Source organism: Mugil cephalus, chromosome 21 (assembly GCF_022458985.1).
Source record: "Mugil cephalus isolate CIBA_MC_2020 chromosome 21, CIBA_Mcephalus_1.1, whole genome shotgun sequence".
In the NCBI taxonomy this organism is placed as follows: Eukaryota; Metazoa; Chordata; class Actinopteri; order Mugiliformes; family Mugilidae; genus Mugil; species Mugil cephalus.
In genome coordinates this window covers 8,490,073-8,509,131 of record NC_061790.1, presented here as the reverse complement: position 1 = coordinate 8,509,131, position 19,059 = coordinate 8,490,073, and the positions used below count along the sequence as shown (strand labels likewise).

The window sequence follows — 19,059 nt, the reverse complement described above, 5'->3', positions numbered from 1 at the left end:
AACAAACAAAAGAAACATTTAAGTCCCATCGATATTTGGAGTAACTACGTCTTCAAACCAGCATCAATCCTTATTGGTACACTTGCACAAAGTCAGGGATTTTGAAGGATTGTAGTCGCAGTGGTCGGCAAATGAAACTAAGCGCAGCACATGAACAACACATCGAGCTTATTTCCCTTCAAAATCGGAAGATGTCCAGCAGTGCCATCAGCTCAGAGTACAGGTACTCAGGTACCCCCATCGTCTGTCTGATCAGAAGTGGTCATCACGGAAGAGTTGCAGCCAAAAATCCATACCACTGACATGGAAACAGTGGAGTGGAGAAAAATGGCAGCCGGTGCTCTGGATTGATGAGTCGAAATTTGGCTGCAACAGAAGGCGGTTTGTTCCCAAAGGGCTGGAGAAAGCTACAATAATGAGTGTCTGCAGGCAACAGTGAAGCATGGTGGAGGTTCTATGCGAGTTTGGGGCTGCATTTCTGCAAATGGAGTTGGGGATTTGGTCAGGATTAATGGGGTCCTCAATGCTGACAAATACAGGCAGATGCTTATCCATCATGTAATACCATCAGGGAGGCGTATGATTGGCCCCTAATTTATTCTTAGTCACAACAAAGACCGCAAACATACAGTCAAGGTCGTTAATAACTATCTTCAGCGTAAAGAAGAGCAAGAAGTCCTGGAAGTGATGGCGTGGTCCCCATAGAGTCCTGATCACAGCGTGTCTGTGATTACATAAAGAGACGGAAGGATTTGAGGAAATCTCCATCAACAGAAGATCTGTGGTTAGTTCTCCAAGATGTTTGGAACCTACCAGACGAGTTCCTTCAAAAACTGTGTGTATGTGTACATAGAAGCATTGATGCTGTCTTGATGGCAAAGGGTGGTCACATCAAACATTGAATTGATTTAAATTTCTCGTCTGTTCGTTCAGTGTATTTCTTTGATTGATGAAGATAAACTATTAACACTTTTCACATTTTTGAAAGCATTCTTGGTTCACAGTATTTTCTCACACCTGGCTAAAGCTTTTGCACAGTACTGTATGTCTTCTGAATGTAGCAGCAACCTTGCTGGGGTGTGATAAAAAGGATAATATGTAGAGGTACAGGTACAGGTATCAGACATGTCTCAGATACTGTTTAAAACCATTTTGTTTTTAGGCTTCTCTGGCCTTCTTTGTCGCTCTATACTGACCTAATGGCGTCACCAATGGCTTCACAACAAGAATACAATGTGCAAAACAGGCAACTAGTAGAAAGTGGCGCTCCTTTATAATGTCATTAGGACCAGTTGAAGTAGAGTGTTCTCTTAAAATACAATTTCAGCTGTCTGTCCACCTTGGTGAGAAATATGTTTGTTGGGAGAACATAACTGTGAGCAGACTGTGCCAAATATTATCTTAAGGTAAATGTCATACGCTCTTTGTTGAGCATGTGCAAACACTAACTAAGGTTTATTATGCAACAACCAGTATGTACTCCAGATAGAGCAGTCCTTGCCTCAGCCTCAGAGGATTTACTACACTTACACAGCATTAGGATGAATTATCTAGTTATAGTATGTATTCCATGATTTGCCCATGAGCAACCATACCCACATGGCCACACTGGCAGTTTAGGCTTGTTAGTGCGGCTCACAGACACGTTAATATTCTCCAGCTGGAGTTGGTTTAGTTGAGTATGTAGAAATTAGCCTATAGCAAATAAGGTGCAAAGCATGAAATAGACTAGACTGACTCCGATTGTTAAATACTTTGTCTGGGACACGAGAGTAAGAAAATAAATGCAGACAACGCTGCGTGTCTGCTGTAACAGATGGTTCGCGTGGATGCACGCCTGCCTGGATGTGATGGCCTTGCTGTGGTTAACTACACACGAATGCAGACTCCACTCAGGACACACACCTACTCTATGTATGCAGCTGAAATGACATGCAGATCCGTCTCTGTCTACAAGAGCCTCCATCAGACACACACACACCCACATCTCAGCAGTCACAACCGCGGTAACAGGCAATTCCTCAAGGTCTGGTACCTTGGGAACCGCTCTGTCTTTCCTCCTCCGTGTGTGTGTGTGATTGTGCACATTGCGCGTGTGCATCTGTTCATGTCGAGAAGACCTTGCAGACAGAGACAGAGCATCTAGATTATAGTAAGGTCATAGCCAACCATTTACACAGCCCACAGCCATTAGGAGCTCACTCTTTGTCACCTGCACACCATCATACCACAAACACTTCTTCTGCCTCTTAACAAATCTGTTACACACTTGGACTTAGAGCAGCATGGAAGGGTTAATCTAATGCAAGTGTACACCTGCAGCATAGCAACACTGAAAATTCGTTGCAGCCGTAATCAGCGGTACTTAAGCGTCCTCAAACCTTCCACCTTTTGGCGACATCGCTGTAACAGCTGCAGGCACGCATTAATAGCAACTTCAATATGTGATCTCATTAAACGCTGGCAAAGCGCACTGCATAAAACATGTGCATTAATAACAAAAAGAGCTCTCTAATGTTTCACATTAATGCCACCTGTGCATTGCATGATGGGTAAGAGAAAAATAATTGCTAATTAATTACACTTAATTTGTCGCAGTGGGGTTGATGGGAAACAAATTGCGTGCGGCGAGCATTAGAAGAACACACACAACCTCTTGCAGCATGAGCCTCTGCGTGAAAATGTTTAAAAAGGCAAATCATATGAAAATATATGAAACATTAAAAAAAAAAGAAACTAAATAAACAGACAAGGGGGCGCAAAGGCCCCAGAGACCTGAGACAGAGCGGGATATTATCCCTAGTAGCTAAACAAAAATAATGACATAGCAGAGAATGAGCACAGGGACCTGGAACACAAAAGAGAAATCTGTAAATCTCATTAAAAGAGAGAGGGAGAGAAACCGCACAGCTGTATGAATTACAGTAAATTTTAAAATTCACAATGTGGTAGAAAAAAAGAAATAATATGAACAAACAGAGAGCATAAAAGAAGAAGGAGGGAGAAATAGTTTCAAATTATTTCCCCCCGTGGAGACGGAGGTCGAGTGAAAGGCAAAGGAGAAAAGCAAGACGACAAAATCTTTGTGCTTCACAGCATTCAGTAAGCCGGTCCCCTTACAAGCACCACGGGGACTACGGCAACCTGACAGCATACGTTTGACTCAACCTCGTTACACTTCAACACCTCGACGAGGAAAAAAAAAAAACAACAACAAAAAAAAAAACACAGACGCTGCTGTTATATTAAAACAAGCACTCAAACAGACATTCTTTCATTTTTTTTTTTTTTTAGCTTATCTTTAGCTCGCGGTGTTTTCATCTCAGTCGAGGAGAAGCCCCGTGATCCCGTCGGGTCACCTTGAGAATAAACAAACACAACACACATTTTCTCACGCAAAAGTAAACGTTACTTTCCTCTTCCTCGACAACAAGACACAGAGAAGTCTTCCACCGTAGACTTCTATTTGAACAGAGTGTGTGCCACTCCTCATATACCCGAACAATTCCTACTCCCCTTTTCCCTCAAAAATGCACTTAAATTGATCTCGTACGGCGCTGCCTCTGTCGACTCCATGTATGATTTCTTAAATGACTTCATGTATAATTTACGGCGTGTAGGACGTAGATATTTATATAAGTGTACAGGCTAAAGCTATCAGCACATGCCATAATCTGCTCCGGGCGAGTCGCAAACAACAACATGTACTTCAATCGAGCCAACGTTGTGTTATTTATAGAGAAAGGGCAACATGAATTATTTAGTTTTGATAGTATTTAACCCTCAGGAAGTGTCAATGATAATAAAAGCCTCAGATTTACAAATTAAAATCAACAGGGGGAGATTGCGTTAACGCACGTCAGGTATATGAAGCCGCGCACAATGACACCAAAACAAATCCATCAGAATGCGCAGGCTGTGCTTGAGTCCCGACGCTGAGGGACCTCTGCGGTGCACGGACCCGACAGCGGTCAAACCCTTTGGTCACGAGAGGCGCGGTGCATTACAGAAGCATATTGACCAGCACTAATATGAGCGCAAATCAATACAGTAGGAACGCGGTCCTCACAAGTGGCCCCAGGAATACTAAAAAATGCAGTTGTGTGTAATAAATCTCGTCATAAATCACAAGACACCGACAGGCCTGTGTGTCCCCGACTGCCGCTGTCTGCAACCGTTATGTCAAGTCCGTTGGCTAGAACAGTCTAAACCTAACATCGCAGATCATGTCAGAATTGCAAACACGGCTTGTATATTTGGTATATTTGTAGCTTTTGCCAATGCGATATTTTCACTTTGTCCAGTAAATACGTCGCTTAGGTCTTGGCTAAAGTTGACACCGGTTGAGTTTCCGTATAGTTCTCAGGCTACTCTGAAGTGAAATTTTGAAATGTTGTAGGAAGAACACAAAATTCTTTCAATTGGTTTGGGCTGTAACAAACTGGAGCACAGTGTCATCAAGGTGGTAAAAGCTACAATATGAATGTGATAGGCTGTGACAAATACACTAGAAGTCTGATAGGAGGTCGCAAAACAAAAATGAAAAACCAAAAAACTACAATCTAAATGGTCACTTTTGACATTGGAAGAAAGATTTGCCCAACTATTCCTGTCCATGTTTCAAGCTGCCTGGGAAACAAAGAACAGTACTGAAATGTAAACAGCAAAGTCAATTCAACAACAGCCAAGCCATTAGCTTAGCGGTACAAAGGGCTAAGCTAATCTCTTGGTGGTTGAAAGTCACGCGGTTGTGTGGTTGCAGCATGGAGGGGGGTGACTCCAGGACACTTGAACTCTCTGCTAAGTCTTCTTGTGGTGTCATGGGCCTAACTTAATCAAACATCGGTGGAGGGAAGTGCCCACTTGAAAACCCCAAAGATGTGCAGCATACTGCCTACTGTTGTTGGCTAGGCTAGTTAGCTGGTGTCTTCTTGTTGGTTGCTAGTTGGTAGCTGACTGCTAGCCTGCTGGTTGGTTTTTCAGTCTAAATGTTTTGCCTGATAGCACAGGAAGGTGTGGTGCACGTCTCAGCTGGTCAGTTAGGACTACTTAAATAAATAAAAGGTTAACTTAAATGACCTAATTAATAGTGTAATCTAAATCAGAGAGAAAAAGGTGTGTGAAATTTCAGCTGGTGTAAGTACGTAGTCTTAGATGTTGTGATTGCTGCTGATATTTCCAAATTCTTCAAAACTAACTAGCTATCTACATATCTGACAAGGATTGTCAGAATTGCACTGATGATAATGACAAAAACACTTTGATGTGATTGTCCTGAAGGTAACTCTTACCACAGCTGGATAGAAAAAAAAAGAAAATTCAGATACATTTCTTTGAAACATATGGAAAATAGCTCCTTTACGCTCAGTTTTTAGTGTGTTACCTCAGTGTTTATGCTCAGAAAGAACCAAATTACTTAATGAGGAACATAAAAAACCTATGGCTAAAAATAAGAGAGAGTCTGATATATACAGTTTCTTTCTTTCTTTCCGGATTATCTCAAATGTCTGTAAAATAATGGAATGGTAGACCAGTCTAGTAAATCCTGAGAATGAGAGAAAATATGCAAAAACCTATGTCCTTAGAAGACCTGGGTGAAGCATGTGCTGATGCACAAACAGTCAACACTCAGCTTTGGCTACTGCATCACAACTGGCTGAAGAGGACGTATGGAACGCCAGTAAAGTGAAAGAGGTTTATTAAGTAAGTTAAGTGGAATCCCAGACTGCCGTATTAAGTGAGGGCAGGGAAAGGGATTTTTTTATGACTGTGCATGTTTGGGATTGTAATAAAAGTCCATCAAAGGTTTATGGAGTGAGATAAAATACTGGGCATATGCTTAACATTAGATGGCAGGTTTTTCATACTAGGATTATATCCTGATAAGAACAGGCTGCGGTGTTGCTTTAAATTTATAACTGCATTATCATGGGATGAATGGAAAAAATGACTTGCGTATTAAAACGTGAACAGGAACTTTATGGGGTGTGTGAAGCTGGGAGAGGAGGATATATCATGAATGTAGAATTGTAATTTGCTCGTGTTCCTTTGCGTTCCGACCTTATTTGACCATGTCACTGTGGTCTCAGGCCAAGTCAATTATTCATTTCACACTTAGTTTCAATTAATCCTTTCCTACTTCGAGGCGTTGTGACAAGCGGCTCTCATCGCCCTGATCAAATACCGCAGCCTCATGCGGCCACGCACAGCCAGAATAGAGACGGCGATCGTCGAGGGCAGTGGATACGCCCTCTCAGTGTACAAATATGAACCCATTTATCCTCTCCAGCCCACATGACACTGTGTATTTACGATGAGCCACTCAAGCGTCGCCTCCCGTCTGTTGGGAATAAATAGTTCACAGGTTGGTGACCTCTCAGGCAGTGCTATTCTGTATTAGTGACACATGCATGTCCACGCACGTGCCCTTCCTGCAGCTTGGTTTCCATTTTTATTTTGCAGAGACCGAGGACATTAAAGGAAAAATAATGCTCCCTCCGAATGCATCAAGTATCAATAAATATTATGTTTCGTTGTTGTTTTTTAACAAAAAGAAAGGAATAGTCGGTCAAAAAAGAATAAAACACTTATGTAGGATTCCTCTCATAGAGGGTATGCATGTGACATCACAGCAAGCGGAAGTCTCCTTGGTTACAGCCACTGAGTGGCAAAAAGTGACAGTTGAGCATGGAGATTAGCAGCATTAGTTTGAATCATAGGCTTTAATAGTGTCTAAACTGTAAAACTAAATTAAAAAAAATAAATAAATAATGGAGAAGAGCTGTTGGCTGCACCAACAGATTTGAAAAGCAGGCAGAGATGTATTTTTACAGGCTCCCAAAAGAAAAGAGAAGTAAATGGATCACTGCATTAGGAAGAAACACCTGGAATCCAGGCACAGAAACTCGGTGTTGTGGTTCAGACTTTGTGTCAGGTAACATTAATTTATGCTAGGAATTTTTTTTTTTTTTGACGAAGTCATACCTCAAGTTACGTATTATATGGCTTGACATTACTTCTCAGTAAAGCTCTTAGCGTCTTTTATTTAGCTGGATTTATCATAACTGAAATGAACGAAAACTAATTGAGACTGAGGCTAATCCACTTTTCCAATAAGGGGGTACTCCAGTGCAAAGCCATTGGAGCATACAAATATCACGATAACTGATTTCTGGCCACATGTCAATGTCTGTGGATCATTTTTTATCTGGTAGTTTGTATGAATCATTGTTGAGTCCAATTGTCCTAAATTTGATCTGATAATCCACATTTTCCCCCGGTCTTGCTGTATTTGTTGATACATTTCACCATGTTTTTTACCACTCAGGGGGCGCGTCCCTGGACGTAAGTGACGTCAATGCATACCCTCTATAGTAGCCCTTGGCGTTAACTTCCAAGTTTTCCCGCAGTCCAAAAACTTTGCTTTCAAGTGAGTGCAAATATCACATGGCTTCCTGAATTGTGATGAGTCACCAGATCGAGGAAGGCTGTGCGTCTGTGCATGGATGACTTTTTGTGTCTGTGCAATTTCCCATTAGTTACATGGTCACATAGCTAACCTTCAAAGTCGTCTGTCTCACTTGAACATGCAGAGACGCACACACACACACACACACACACACATAAGACCGTCATTCCTTGAAAGGCAGGAGCCGACAGAGATAAGGGACAGCTAGCGGGAGGGAGTAAAAGTCGGAGTTAAACGTACTCTAAATTATTGAGGAGAAGCAACATGACAGCGCAACTTTAATCACCCTAAACCCAGATCCCATTTGGTGCTTGTCGAGGCTGAAGGACTTAAGCAGAACCCCGTGTCAGGGTATTGGACGGCGAGGAGCAGCGGCCGCATTGTTGTGGCACTGATGCAGCAAAATTTGTTTTTCCATTTCTAAGAACCGATAGAACGGAGGTCGCTGAGTGCTTTTGGAGAGCTTGAAAGACGAAACCCGGCACATTCTTTGATTAAGAGCGCTTCTGCACGGCGCACCGACGCAAAGCTTTGTTCCGGTAATGGTGTAAAGTTGGCGCGCGGTGACGTGACAAGAAAGACGCATCTCGGAGGCCTGCTCGCCGCACTTTACTTTTAAACGTTTGTTTTAAGATACCATCTGGCAGATACAAGCTGACTCCTCGCACCCATCCAGCAGCTCTTCACACACACACACCATTAAAGTCTCTCTAACTTGATTTCCAAGTATTCTCTCTTGTTTCTCTTCACCAATCCTGAGAAGTAAAATGAGGTCAACAGGGATGAGATTCTAATCCCTCCTGATTTTGTGTGATACCACTCGTCTTTTACAATCTCTCATCCCCCGTGTGCTACCGCGAGCTAACCCGCTAACCACTGAGACATTAGGAGCGACACGGTAATCAGTCTCTGTGGAAGTATGTATTTGCTATAAGGAAGACGGATGTAAGTGCTGATCGCACATGTGCTTCAGTCGCCCAGCAAACCCCTGCTACACAGTGAAGTCAGCCATGTCTTCGCCAGGCAATCAATGGTCTGGGCTGGTCAACACCATGGACAGCAATCCAGAAGAATTAACTTGTGACCCAGAATCTCAGAGAAGAAGGAAGCAAACTGAGAAAATAAAAGAAAGTTGTGACAAAAAAGAGGAGATTAAATGAATGAACAAATGATCTGTGACCTGGAAAGGAGTTATTCTGCTGTCTCTGAAGATTCGGCAGAGTGTCAGTTATCACTCACCTATTATTATAATCACAGAAATAATGACGAGGAATTGGATGTAAACAGCGCGATAGCTGGAGTCAGTGTACTGTTAAAAGCCTCGGATGAACTCCTCGAACGTCGCATTAAAGTCCTAAAATCCTTCAGGAAATTCTCACACGCATTGAAATCCAATCAAAGTTTGTTCGGAAGGAAGAAAGCGAAACGCGAGCGACAGCAGAGCGCTTTCTTCTGGGCGCGCTGCACAGATGAAATTCCGGCATCTACTGCTGAGCAACGGTTTCTGTTTTAAGAAACTTCAAATTGTTCCCGTTCAGTAGTCCAACTCAGAGGACTAATGGCTCAGGGAGGCTTTTCTGTGACTGCAAACGGAACTTGAAGGGTGGTGCGGCGAACTGAGTGAATTAGACGGAAGATTGATGATGAAGACATGTCAAAGTCGATCTGTGCTGTGCCCTGTTCAACCTGAAAGCTCCACAGGGTTCCTGCGAGTCGCGTGCGAATGTACGCGCACCGACGTCTGCTTGCATGTGCGAATGTTTACCCTTCGCATGCACACACACACATTAAAATCTGTGTGAACGCGCAAGTGTGAGCTGCCTCTGCCACCTATATCCGGAAATAATAACTCTGTGAGCGAGTATGTGCCACCATTTGAGACCTACGATGTCCCGCATCTGTCGATGAGATAATCTGGCAGAGCACGGACTGACAATTTGATCTATTGATCTGCGTCTTGCTGGCTCGGAGGGAGTCTCTGAGTTATAGCGCTGCCATTTCTCCTGGCCACCACCAGTAAAGAGTCATCTCTCCAAAGGGGTGAGCAGCCACATTGTTACACACACACACACACACACACATGCACACAGCTGCATACCGCCAAGATAACACACGCACAAATATAAATGACCCTGAATCTAGGGTGATGCAGTTCCAAAATGTCCACAGTGTTCAAAGTTTGAAATATACCATGAACTTGGGTCACAGTTAAGTGTAGTTCCTATAGGTTTTTGCAGCAAATGGCACATACAGTACAGTTACCCATCTCCCCATTCAACCTGTTGAGCAATAGCGGTGGGCCAAGACCTTAAAATGAAGTACAGTAGGGACCTTCTGGACCTTCTGGACCTGACATTCATGTGGATGTTACTTAAACCTGTAGCACCCACCTAGACCAGACCAGACCACCTCATAGCAATGACACACCTTGATGGCAGCAGCCACCCCGAGCAGGATGCAGCCTGACACAGGAACAACTCAAAAAACAGGAAAAAAAAAACAGCACAAAGTGTTCACCTGGCCTCCAAGTTCACCAGATCCCAAACCGATCAAGTATCTATGAGATGCATTGGAACAAGCCTGATCCACAAAGACTCCTCCCCTTAACCCAGAGGAACCAAAGACCCCATGATGAGTCACAACTGTTTTGGGACCTACACGATAGCAGGAAGGTGGTCATAATGTTACGCCTGATCAGTGTTTGGTGGCTTCATGGACATTGGTAGCTCATTCATCGCTAGCCTTCAACTAATACTTGGGTCTGTGAGGCTCTCAGTCTCCTCGGTCATTGTTTCTGGATAACACTCTGTATCAAGACTCAAGAGTATTTGTCCTCTTTGCTTTTTCAAGAAAAAATTACATACAGAGCAAGAAAACGAGAAGGTTTGTTTGACTTCTCCATGCATTTTCTCACTCAACACTAACTCAGCATCTTAAAACACAGTATTCATACTTATTTGTTAAATTCCGCAGTTAATCCAATGTGAGGCGACTGCTTGCAAAGCAAAACCAGTTTTTTAAACATTCACAACTTCTTTTTCTTCTTCGCTGCTGAGATATTCTGCAGAAAAAAAAACAATTGAATGTGAGTGTGTGTGTGTGTGTGTGTGTATGTGTGCACTTGGGCATATCTGTCTCAGTGCATTACCACACACAGATCAATAAGGATTCTATTCTTGGCCATTAGATGTTGAAAAAGGGATAGCCTCTTACGCTCTATCCTATCTATTCCCTCTCTTGGCCTGTCCTCTCCACAGGCTCTCCTGCCAGCCTCTTTCTCTATTCCCCCTCTTTCGGACAACACCAAAGGGACATTGTCATTGTCCCGATGGACGGGGACGGCAGAGGCAGAGTCGGTGGCGAGCATCAAACATGGGACAGTTTTGGAGGGGATAACAGAAGTGATTGGCTTTTTGGCTTCATGGCTGGAGGAGTAAGGCATCTCCTCAGAGGGTTATACACACACCCAGACATATTCACACACACACACCTCCGGTATCTGCAGTAATTCTCAGTCGTCTGCCACACTGCCAGGCCGAGGCCCTTGATCTGCCACTTCCTGTAATCCTCCATGGAAAAAGGGTGCAGCCAAACATCCTGGCAGCCCAAACCAACACAAACACATGAACGCGGGTGGACACTGATAACCTCCAGAAGCCACTGGCGACCTCCAGGACGCAGATGTGTGTCAGTGCAGCAGTATGTAGATGCTTTTTTTTCCCGAAAAACTGCGACCAGATGAATCTTTTAAAATGCATTCAAACCCCATATGCAGCAGCACAGCGATGCAAAAATGATAATTCATGAACCCTCCGTTATACCCTCTCAATCTGCGCCACGTTGGTATCGCTGTCATCGGATAAAGAGATAGGGCTGACTAAACAGCAAAATAACGTAAGAGGAGCTCCAGCCACAAAGAAGAGATAGACGATAGATGACTCCCAATTCACCTTCCCCTCCTTCTGATAAGACTATCTGATTCAAGCCCTCCAACATAAGAGACATTCCTCTGCTCATAAAATTTCAGAAGTGACCAGCTTGTAGGAGAATAACTCTTGATAGTCCGAGGGAGAATGAATTTTTGATCTCTCTGCTGATTGGTAATACACTTCTGGGTTACAGCTTTTTATTCATATTCCGAGCTTACCCTGTTTGTAGCTTAAAGGAGTAATGTACCAGCAAGCAAGACATAAGCCCCATTAAGCTTATTCGCCAGCTCCTGCAAAAGCCTCAACACGCTACTTCCACCAGAGGAGGGATTTCATCTCGTATCTGCTAATGCACGAGCACCACTGCAGAATCTTGGGTTGTGGTTTATGTCGGCTCTGTAAATCTTTAGGAACATTCGGCCTCCTCCAGAAAAATGCGGCGCATTATCTCGCGTCCGCCGTCGCCATAACGAACCCGTTCCTGTGGAGCCTCATGCACATCATCATCTGCCTGTTAGACCTTCTTATTTTATCCTCGGCTCTCCAGCGCAGGTGAACGAGACTGAGTCACAACCCCGGCTGCCAGCAGGTGGGACTGAGGGACAGCCAGGCGGACAGCTCTTCATCACACCGTAATGAGCTGGCAAAGGTTGTCGGACAGGCAGGAGAACACATGGAGGACCTGTAAAAGCAGCCTCACGCGGGCGAGCTCGCGGGCGTTCTCTGAAGCTATACGGCTCCCCGCGGTGCCGTTTCAGCGCAAGCTGCTGTCCCCATTTGTGTAAATATCCTCATATCGCCAGAAAGCCAACACAAGCTGAATTACAGCACTTACACCAACATGTGTCTCGTCGTTTAAGACGTGCGAGCGAGCTTGCGAGAATGCGAAAGCAGCTCGAGTTAATTTAATCGTTGGTCTCGGGTTTAAGTGCATCTTGCCGCGTGACAACACCTGGAACTTGTAATTTAAGCCAAAGACAAATCAAAGCTTTTTGTTCTGGGTGCTGACGCTCACACGGAGCTCCATGGGAGCGTAAAGCCACGCTATCGAAAACTCGGCACACTCTAAAAATACACCAAAACCATCTCACTGTGGCGGCCCAGACATCTGTTCACTTACCTGCCGCTGTCTCCCGTGAACGCAGCTTCCCGAAGGAGCCGCCACAAGCCGCCGCAACCGACAACAGCTCAATGGCAAACTAAAAGGATACAATCTGAGGGCTCCGCTCTGGGTGCCGATGGCCAGTATCTTCTGCACGGGGTCGAAAGCCATGGACGACGGCTGATAGGGGAAGCCATGGCGGACGGTCTGGTGTGACATGCAGAGAAAAAAAAAAAGAAAAATTGAGAAATCAATTTGCATTTCACAACAAGGGTGCCGTTTTGTCAGCGGATGTCGCACACCTGATTTTGCTAAACAAATGGCCCAGATGGACATGGAACGCGTTATAAAACAGAAGCATAAAACACTGAAATTGTACCGACAAGAGGAAAATGAAAGACAGGAACAATTGTTCTCCCAGTTCTTCAGGATGGGCTGATATTTGGCCTCGCTATTTAGAATCCTTTTATAATCATGTGCCTATTTTGAGATTTCTTCTCCCTCATTTGCCTCTTTTTATGTTGTTTTTCCTTCTCTCGCTGCCTCCCACATGAAGTCGTGATTACACTTAAGTTTGTAAAAAAAAGAAGGACTTCAATAAGGATAAATTTATTTTGATTTGCTCCTAGGCCCTCCATTCGAAGGCATCGTGAGGTGCTTCACTCTCTGTGTGAACGTAGTTTTATGGCATCAGTCAGCTGGTGGTGGGCTGTTGGATTTGTTTGCTTAGTGGCAGAAGGCTAAAGCACGTTACATAAGATGCACTCAGTGCAGCAGAGACACCTGCCTTCCTTGCAGAGAGACGTTAGAACAAGCTCCAGTCCAGACAGACAGCGAAGGTGCAGGAGGGAGGCTGACGTCTTCGTCAAAGGTCCCTCAATCAGATGTCTGGCTGCTGACAGACAGATCTGGGATGCTGTGACTACCGAACCTACCGAACCTGAGCGGGTATTTTCAGCCACTAAACCACACTGTCCCCGAAGCATTCAGGTGCGCCGACTCCATTCTGGGTTACTGGTTATTCCTTCTGGCACAAACTTATTAGTTACAAATGTTCGTCTGCCCCAGATTTGTGGCCCGTGTTGTGGTCTGGTCTGGCTTTTCAGAATTCGCTTTCACGTGACTTCTTGCGGCAAACAGAGACACCGTCGTCAGCTGTAAAAATGTGTTTTCAACACAATGCTGCATAAAATACAAGTTCACAATCTCAGATTTAAGAAAGTTAACGAACCTGGATTATCCAATAGATGGAGAAAACAATAAAAGTAGAAAAGGAATCCGCAAAAAAAGCCTATTAGGTCAAATATGCGTGGAAATCAATAGCAAGCATGCAGTGGGGTCTATAAAAAAAGGCCACACCAAACCATTCGAGCACAACTGGGAACAGCAGATTAAAATGTAGCATACACAGCATGTAAATTGTGTGAGTGTTTAATTATCCCATCCATTCCTGTGGCCAAGTCAGACAGAGGAGGGTAGGGCTGCTTTTTTTTTTTTTTTTTTTTCCAAAACAGGCTCCCATTCACTTCAGGCGCCATCAGTCCCCACTGGACCAATGATCTGGGGATAAAGTGGTGTGTGTGTGTGTGTGAGGGAGACAGAGCACAGGAGTGTGAGAGGTGTGTGCGTGAGAGAGGGAGAAGAAGAAGAAGGTGTATGGGGGGAAGAAGAGAATGGAAAGACACTATAAAAGGGAAGGGAAAAAAAACGAAAGGAGGAAGACACACAGCCACACACTCACACACAGGCTACGCGCACATCAGCCACAAACCACCATTCTGCTAATCCAAACCCAGCAGATTATGCAAGAAGGGATCAGTTCAGCCCAGCCCCTCGATATGACACTTCATGCCATGCGCACATACAGCGAACTCCAGTATTTGCTGGAGTGTAGTATGACAGCAAATTGTGGCACCCCGAATATAACCAGATGATTTTCAATGTCTGTCAAGAACATTAATGCACCAGAAAAAGATGCAGCTAAACGGGAACTTGTTCATGCTTACTGTCCTGTCGCCAGAGCGCCGGTGCCATTCAGTATGCGCATTGTAGGATGGTATGTTGCCATGACTTGGTAGGGATTCTCTTTCTAAACCGCGTTCTATCACATGTTAATATCTGCTCGCATGTGAAATGATTAGAAGAAGGTTACAGTTTAAAATGCTCTCCCTACAATTAAACAATAACAGGGATCTCTCGTGCACCTTCTCTGTCCTGAAATGGGATGAGTGCAGCCCAGGCATTACAATAATAATGATAAAAAATGACAGCGGTGGGGCTCACTGTGTAGAACACAGATCTGTGTAATGAAATCATCAGTCTCGCCCACCTTGCAGAGCTGAAAATGCTCGGACTGGAGGGTCTCCTGGATCAGATGGTTCTCCTGTGGCCCCACTTGGACAGACGGTGTGGAGGAGGATGCCTCTTTCAAACCGTCCAGCACCTTCCTGATGTTGAACTTCTTCATCTTCAGACTGCAGAACACAGAATTGAAAGCACCCGCAAAAGATAAAAGGGGATAGCCACTTTCTTTCCCTTTCCCCCCTCTCTCTCTATCTATCTTTCTCTCTTACACACACTCTCTCTTTCTCTCTCTCTCGCTCTCACTCCCTCTCTCGCTCTCTCTCTCTCCCTCCCTTCTCTGATCCCCCCCCCCCGTGAATCTCACATTTTAGTGCTTATTTTTCTAGCGCAGTCTCCATGCCGGAAAGCTGTGGCGCGCGCCGCGCAGGTCGCCTCTTGACGCGGAAATTTGGAGTCGGACGGCTGCGATGTTGGTGCGTCGGTGCAAATTGCTCGGAGTCCGTGTTGTGCCCCACTGCGTCTCGGTGGCAGAGCTCTTCCTCTCGGCTTCCCTCCCCTCCCCTCTCGGCTATGTGCGCCGCTCAGCCAAGGCGGAAACGCAGCGCAGCGGCCGTGGCGGTGGTGGTGCTGCTGCTGCTGCTGCTGACGCTCTTGCGCATGTCTGACAGAACAGAGGCTTCAACACAAATCCACCTTACCAGCCCTCTCCCTCTCCCCCTTTCTCTCTCTCTCTCTCTCTCTTCTCGTTTCATCTGCCCCCAGCGACAACGCCCCCTCCCTCCCTCCCTCCCTCCCCTCTCCTTCTTTCTCTCTCACGCACACATAGTAGGTTTTGCTCCACTGCACCTGGTGATGCTGGTGATGTTGGGATGCTGCGGCGTTTTGAGTGTCTGCGTGGAGACAGACGAGCAAACAAACCGGGGCTCACTCCCATTCTTCTTCTTTCCACTGCACCCTCGCCCCGTCCTCTCCCCCGGCTCTCTCTCTATATGTGTGTGTGCTGGATGATTCGCCATATTAAATAAAAGGCCATGCTAAACAACATTCGATGGAAGCGGAAGTGAATGATAAAACCTTCATGCGACGGACAGTGGCATAAAATAAATGCCACACAGGCCTCACAAACAGGCCTGCATATGTGTATATATATTTTTTTTTGGTCAAAAATAAAATTATTAATCTTTTTTTTCCCCACATTAAAGCGCACAGTATATGCTGACTCCTTAGGTTATTTAGGAATACTAGTGTGCAGGGAAGAAGCAACAGCTGAGCAAGCAATGGGGGTCTATCAGTAACCATGGCAATGATTGTTTCCAGCTTATGGTGAAGTCAAACCCTTTACCTGTTACTTGCACCATCGCTCTTAACGTGGACAACGCCTCACTGCTACAAGGATCCATACATCGAAGGGGGGGCGGGCAGCGGCTTTAACCGCGCTCAAGACAAAACAGGCGCAGAAACTGTCAACAAACGGACTTCCTTTTACCGAGGAAAATCTCTTCGATTTATTGAGACATTAATCCTGTAAATTAAAAATGATTGATTCACCTTGCAGATGCCCTTCGGCTGACTCGGCTGCCTTCCACATCTGTGAGCGGTTTCCCTCTGCTATTCAAAAGACACACAGATCAATGACAGTACATAGTCATGCACGTGATCTGGTGTGATCTTAAATGTCTACATGTTAGGCAGCCTTTAGATAGACTGGTTAGTCCCTATTCAGTGTCCCTACTCCAGACTCCTTCAGACCCCTTTTATCTCAGTGCAGACCTCTTAATTCTCAGACATCTTACAGCCCCACTTGCCACAGCACCAGGCTCTCATCAAGAGCTCACAGTGGCCCCGTAAAGAGTAAAGAAATCCACGATGTGCGTCTCCAAACTAATACAACCACCTCACTGGTCGTGATGATCATGCTCCCTCCTTCCTGCAGTGTGTCAGGAGCAGCTGCCCTTAAAGATCTGCCACTTAGACAACGTTAGCAACAGTTACGTCTCCCCCTAACAGCGAGACGAGTCCAGAAACCGCGGGACAGCTGCGTGTGTTTGTAAGGTCACAGATGAACGTATCAGCCCTGACAGGCTCAACTGAGGCCGCTCATGCTTGACTGACACTGACGTAGCCACCTGCTCGGGTCGTTTGCTAACACGCTCGCCTTCGACAGGTGCCCGCCGGCGGCGGGGACAGGGGCGCAGCGGCGGAAGTAATAGCCGTGTTGGTGCTCTTGCTAGCAACACCTGATTCCGATCCTGTTTTAAGCGGGAAGACGTCCAAAAAAGGGAACGCGTGTCCACCGCGGCCATTGTGGCGGCCATATCGTAACAGCCAGCGCTGATATCATGGGCGTTCGTGCTTCCATGTTTGGTCTCCGTTGGAGAGACGCAGCTGATGCAAGAGGATGCATGAAGGAAGAGAAGCTCAATAAAAGGGCACGAAAAGATATGAGGAGAAGCGAGGAAGGAATTATGAATTCAGTAATCATACCAGTGTGGCCCGAGAACAATTGTTGCCATAATGATTAGCATAATGAACTGAAATTGACCATACACACCTCCCAACCCTGACTGATATCACCTGATCCAGAATACATTACGCGGACGCAAACAAAGAGGCCCTTATTAGTCCATCCTTGCGTGTGTGTTGTGGGAGGGGAGGGCTTTTGGCGACACTGACATCAGTGATTTAATTTAGTGCCATTGTGTTGCAGCCAGGCCATTCATCTGGCTGCGTCGTGTGTGTTTGTGTGCGTTGTATGTAGAGTCTGACTGCTGTGTTTGTGCTCTTTGATAAGGTTTTCCACCCTGGCAGCACTGTTGGTGTTTTTTGTTTGTTTGCTTGACTTCTTTTTTTTTGTTTGTTTGTTTGTTTGTTTGCTAAAAGACAAAATGTTGAGAAAGCAGGACAGAGAGAAAAGAGCGAGAAATTTTGCAAGTGAAAATCCGATTTAAAGTCAAGTGGATGTTTTTTTTTGGTTTGTTTTTTTGTGCAGCATATTGGCCAGAGATCATGCATGCATATGTTTGAACTTATTTTCCCCCTGACTCATTTCCTTTGTAGTCATGCAAATACAGGAATCACCTCTTGTTTGTTGAATCCATGTCTCAAAATCCTGACTTGAATGGACACGACCATGCCAGCCAAGGAAAAGCCCCCTCAGGAAGTGAGGCCACCAGATGAGAATATGAATGCTCTGAAAGTCTCCTGCAGTCCTCATTCTGTGCAATCAAATGCATCTTTTTAATGTTTGCATAAAGTAATTACTACTAGACAGGCTTAAATTATACATTAATCCCCTGAGTTTACAAAATGAGATGAATGGCTTGCACATTTATTCTACAGCCTGGAAAAACCTAGTCCCGTGAACCAGTTACATCAACGCACAACGCCCACCATTATACTGCGTGTTTGTAATCATTCAACGCAACAGGCCTGGGAAACACACAAACTGAGCTGTCATGAACATGTGCAAAGGGCTAATCCAGTTCTATAATCCCGGGTCGAAGGTCACAGTGGATGAGCCAGAAACAACTACGACATTAAGACCCTCAATCGCTTGCCAATGTGTGCGAAAGCAGTCAAAATAACTGTTTTAGACGACTGTGCGCGAGTGAATTACGAATGAGTTAAATTACACGTTTTCTGCACAGCGCGGCAAAGCATGCTCTGAATGGTATTGTTGGACAGAGAACGACAGCCTGACGCACAAATGCCCTCCCACACACGCACACTTGCATATATTACACAGATGTTTGCATAAAGATTATGCATCTACATACATTCAGCACATGCGCGTTGTATTCCTCTGATCTAGACCTTTCTCATTATATGACTTTTTAGCTGAGTTGTATTATAATACACGACAATGGGTCTTTGGGTCCTGTGGGTTGAATGGAGGGGCCTCTGTGGATCATCCCACAGATACTTGATCAGTTTGGGATTTAGTGAATTTGGAGACCAGGTCAACACCTTGCGCCGTTTTTCATGTTTTTTGAGTCCTAAACCGTTTTCGTCTCATGCCACCGCTCACACAGAGCACGTATGAAGTGAGAATAAGAGTAGTTCCAGAAAAAATACCTCTAGCGGATTTTAGCTCCTTAAAATCTTACAGATGATCTGAGAGGGGCCGAACTTGTCACACTCTTACACATCCCAGAGCGACCCGTCTGCATCACCGACCTGTGAAGCCCCAAGAACTCGGCATCACGGAAAGCCCTTCCTGACCCCCAGAGCGACAAAGTCCCCGCGCTGTCTGAAGA

The 19,059-nt window shown here is 45.1% G+C and overlaps 1 protein-coding gene across 3 annotated transcripts in view; it reads right to left on the bottom strand.

Moving 5' to 3' along the window:
- stxbp5a (syntaxin binding protein 5a (tomosyn)) overlaps window positions 1-15,467 on the bottom strand; it is a 90,776-nt gene extending 75,309 nt beyond the window's left edge. For all 3 annotated transcript variants that reach the window (XM_047573830.1, XM_047573831.1, XM_047573832.1), the window contains exons 1-3: window positions 15,168-15,467; window positions 14,829-14,973; window positions 12,609-12,706 (exon numbers count right to left, since the gene is read on the bottom strand). In XM_047573830.1, coding sequence (XP_047429786.1) covers window positions 12,609-12,706; window positions 14,829-14,966 — 236 coding nt within the window. In that variant the 5' untranslated portion in view covers window positions 14,967-14,973; window positions 15,168-15,467. The remainder of the gene's footprint in view (window positions 1-12,608; window positions 12,707-14,828; window positions 14,974-15,167) is intronic.
- Window positions 15,468-19,059: the final 3,592 nt, after the last annotated feature.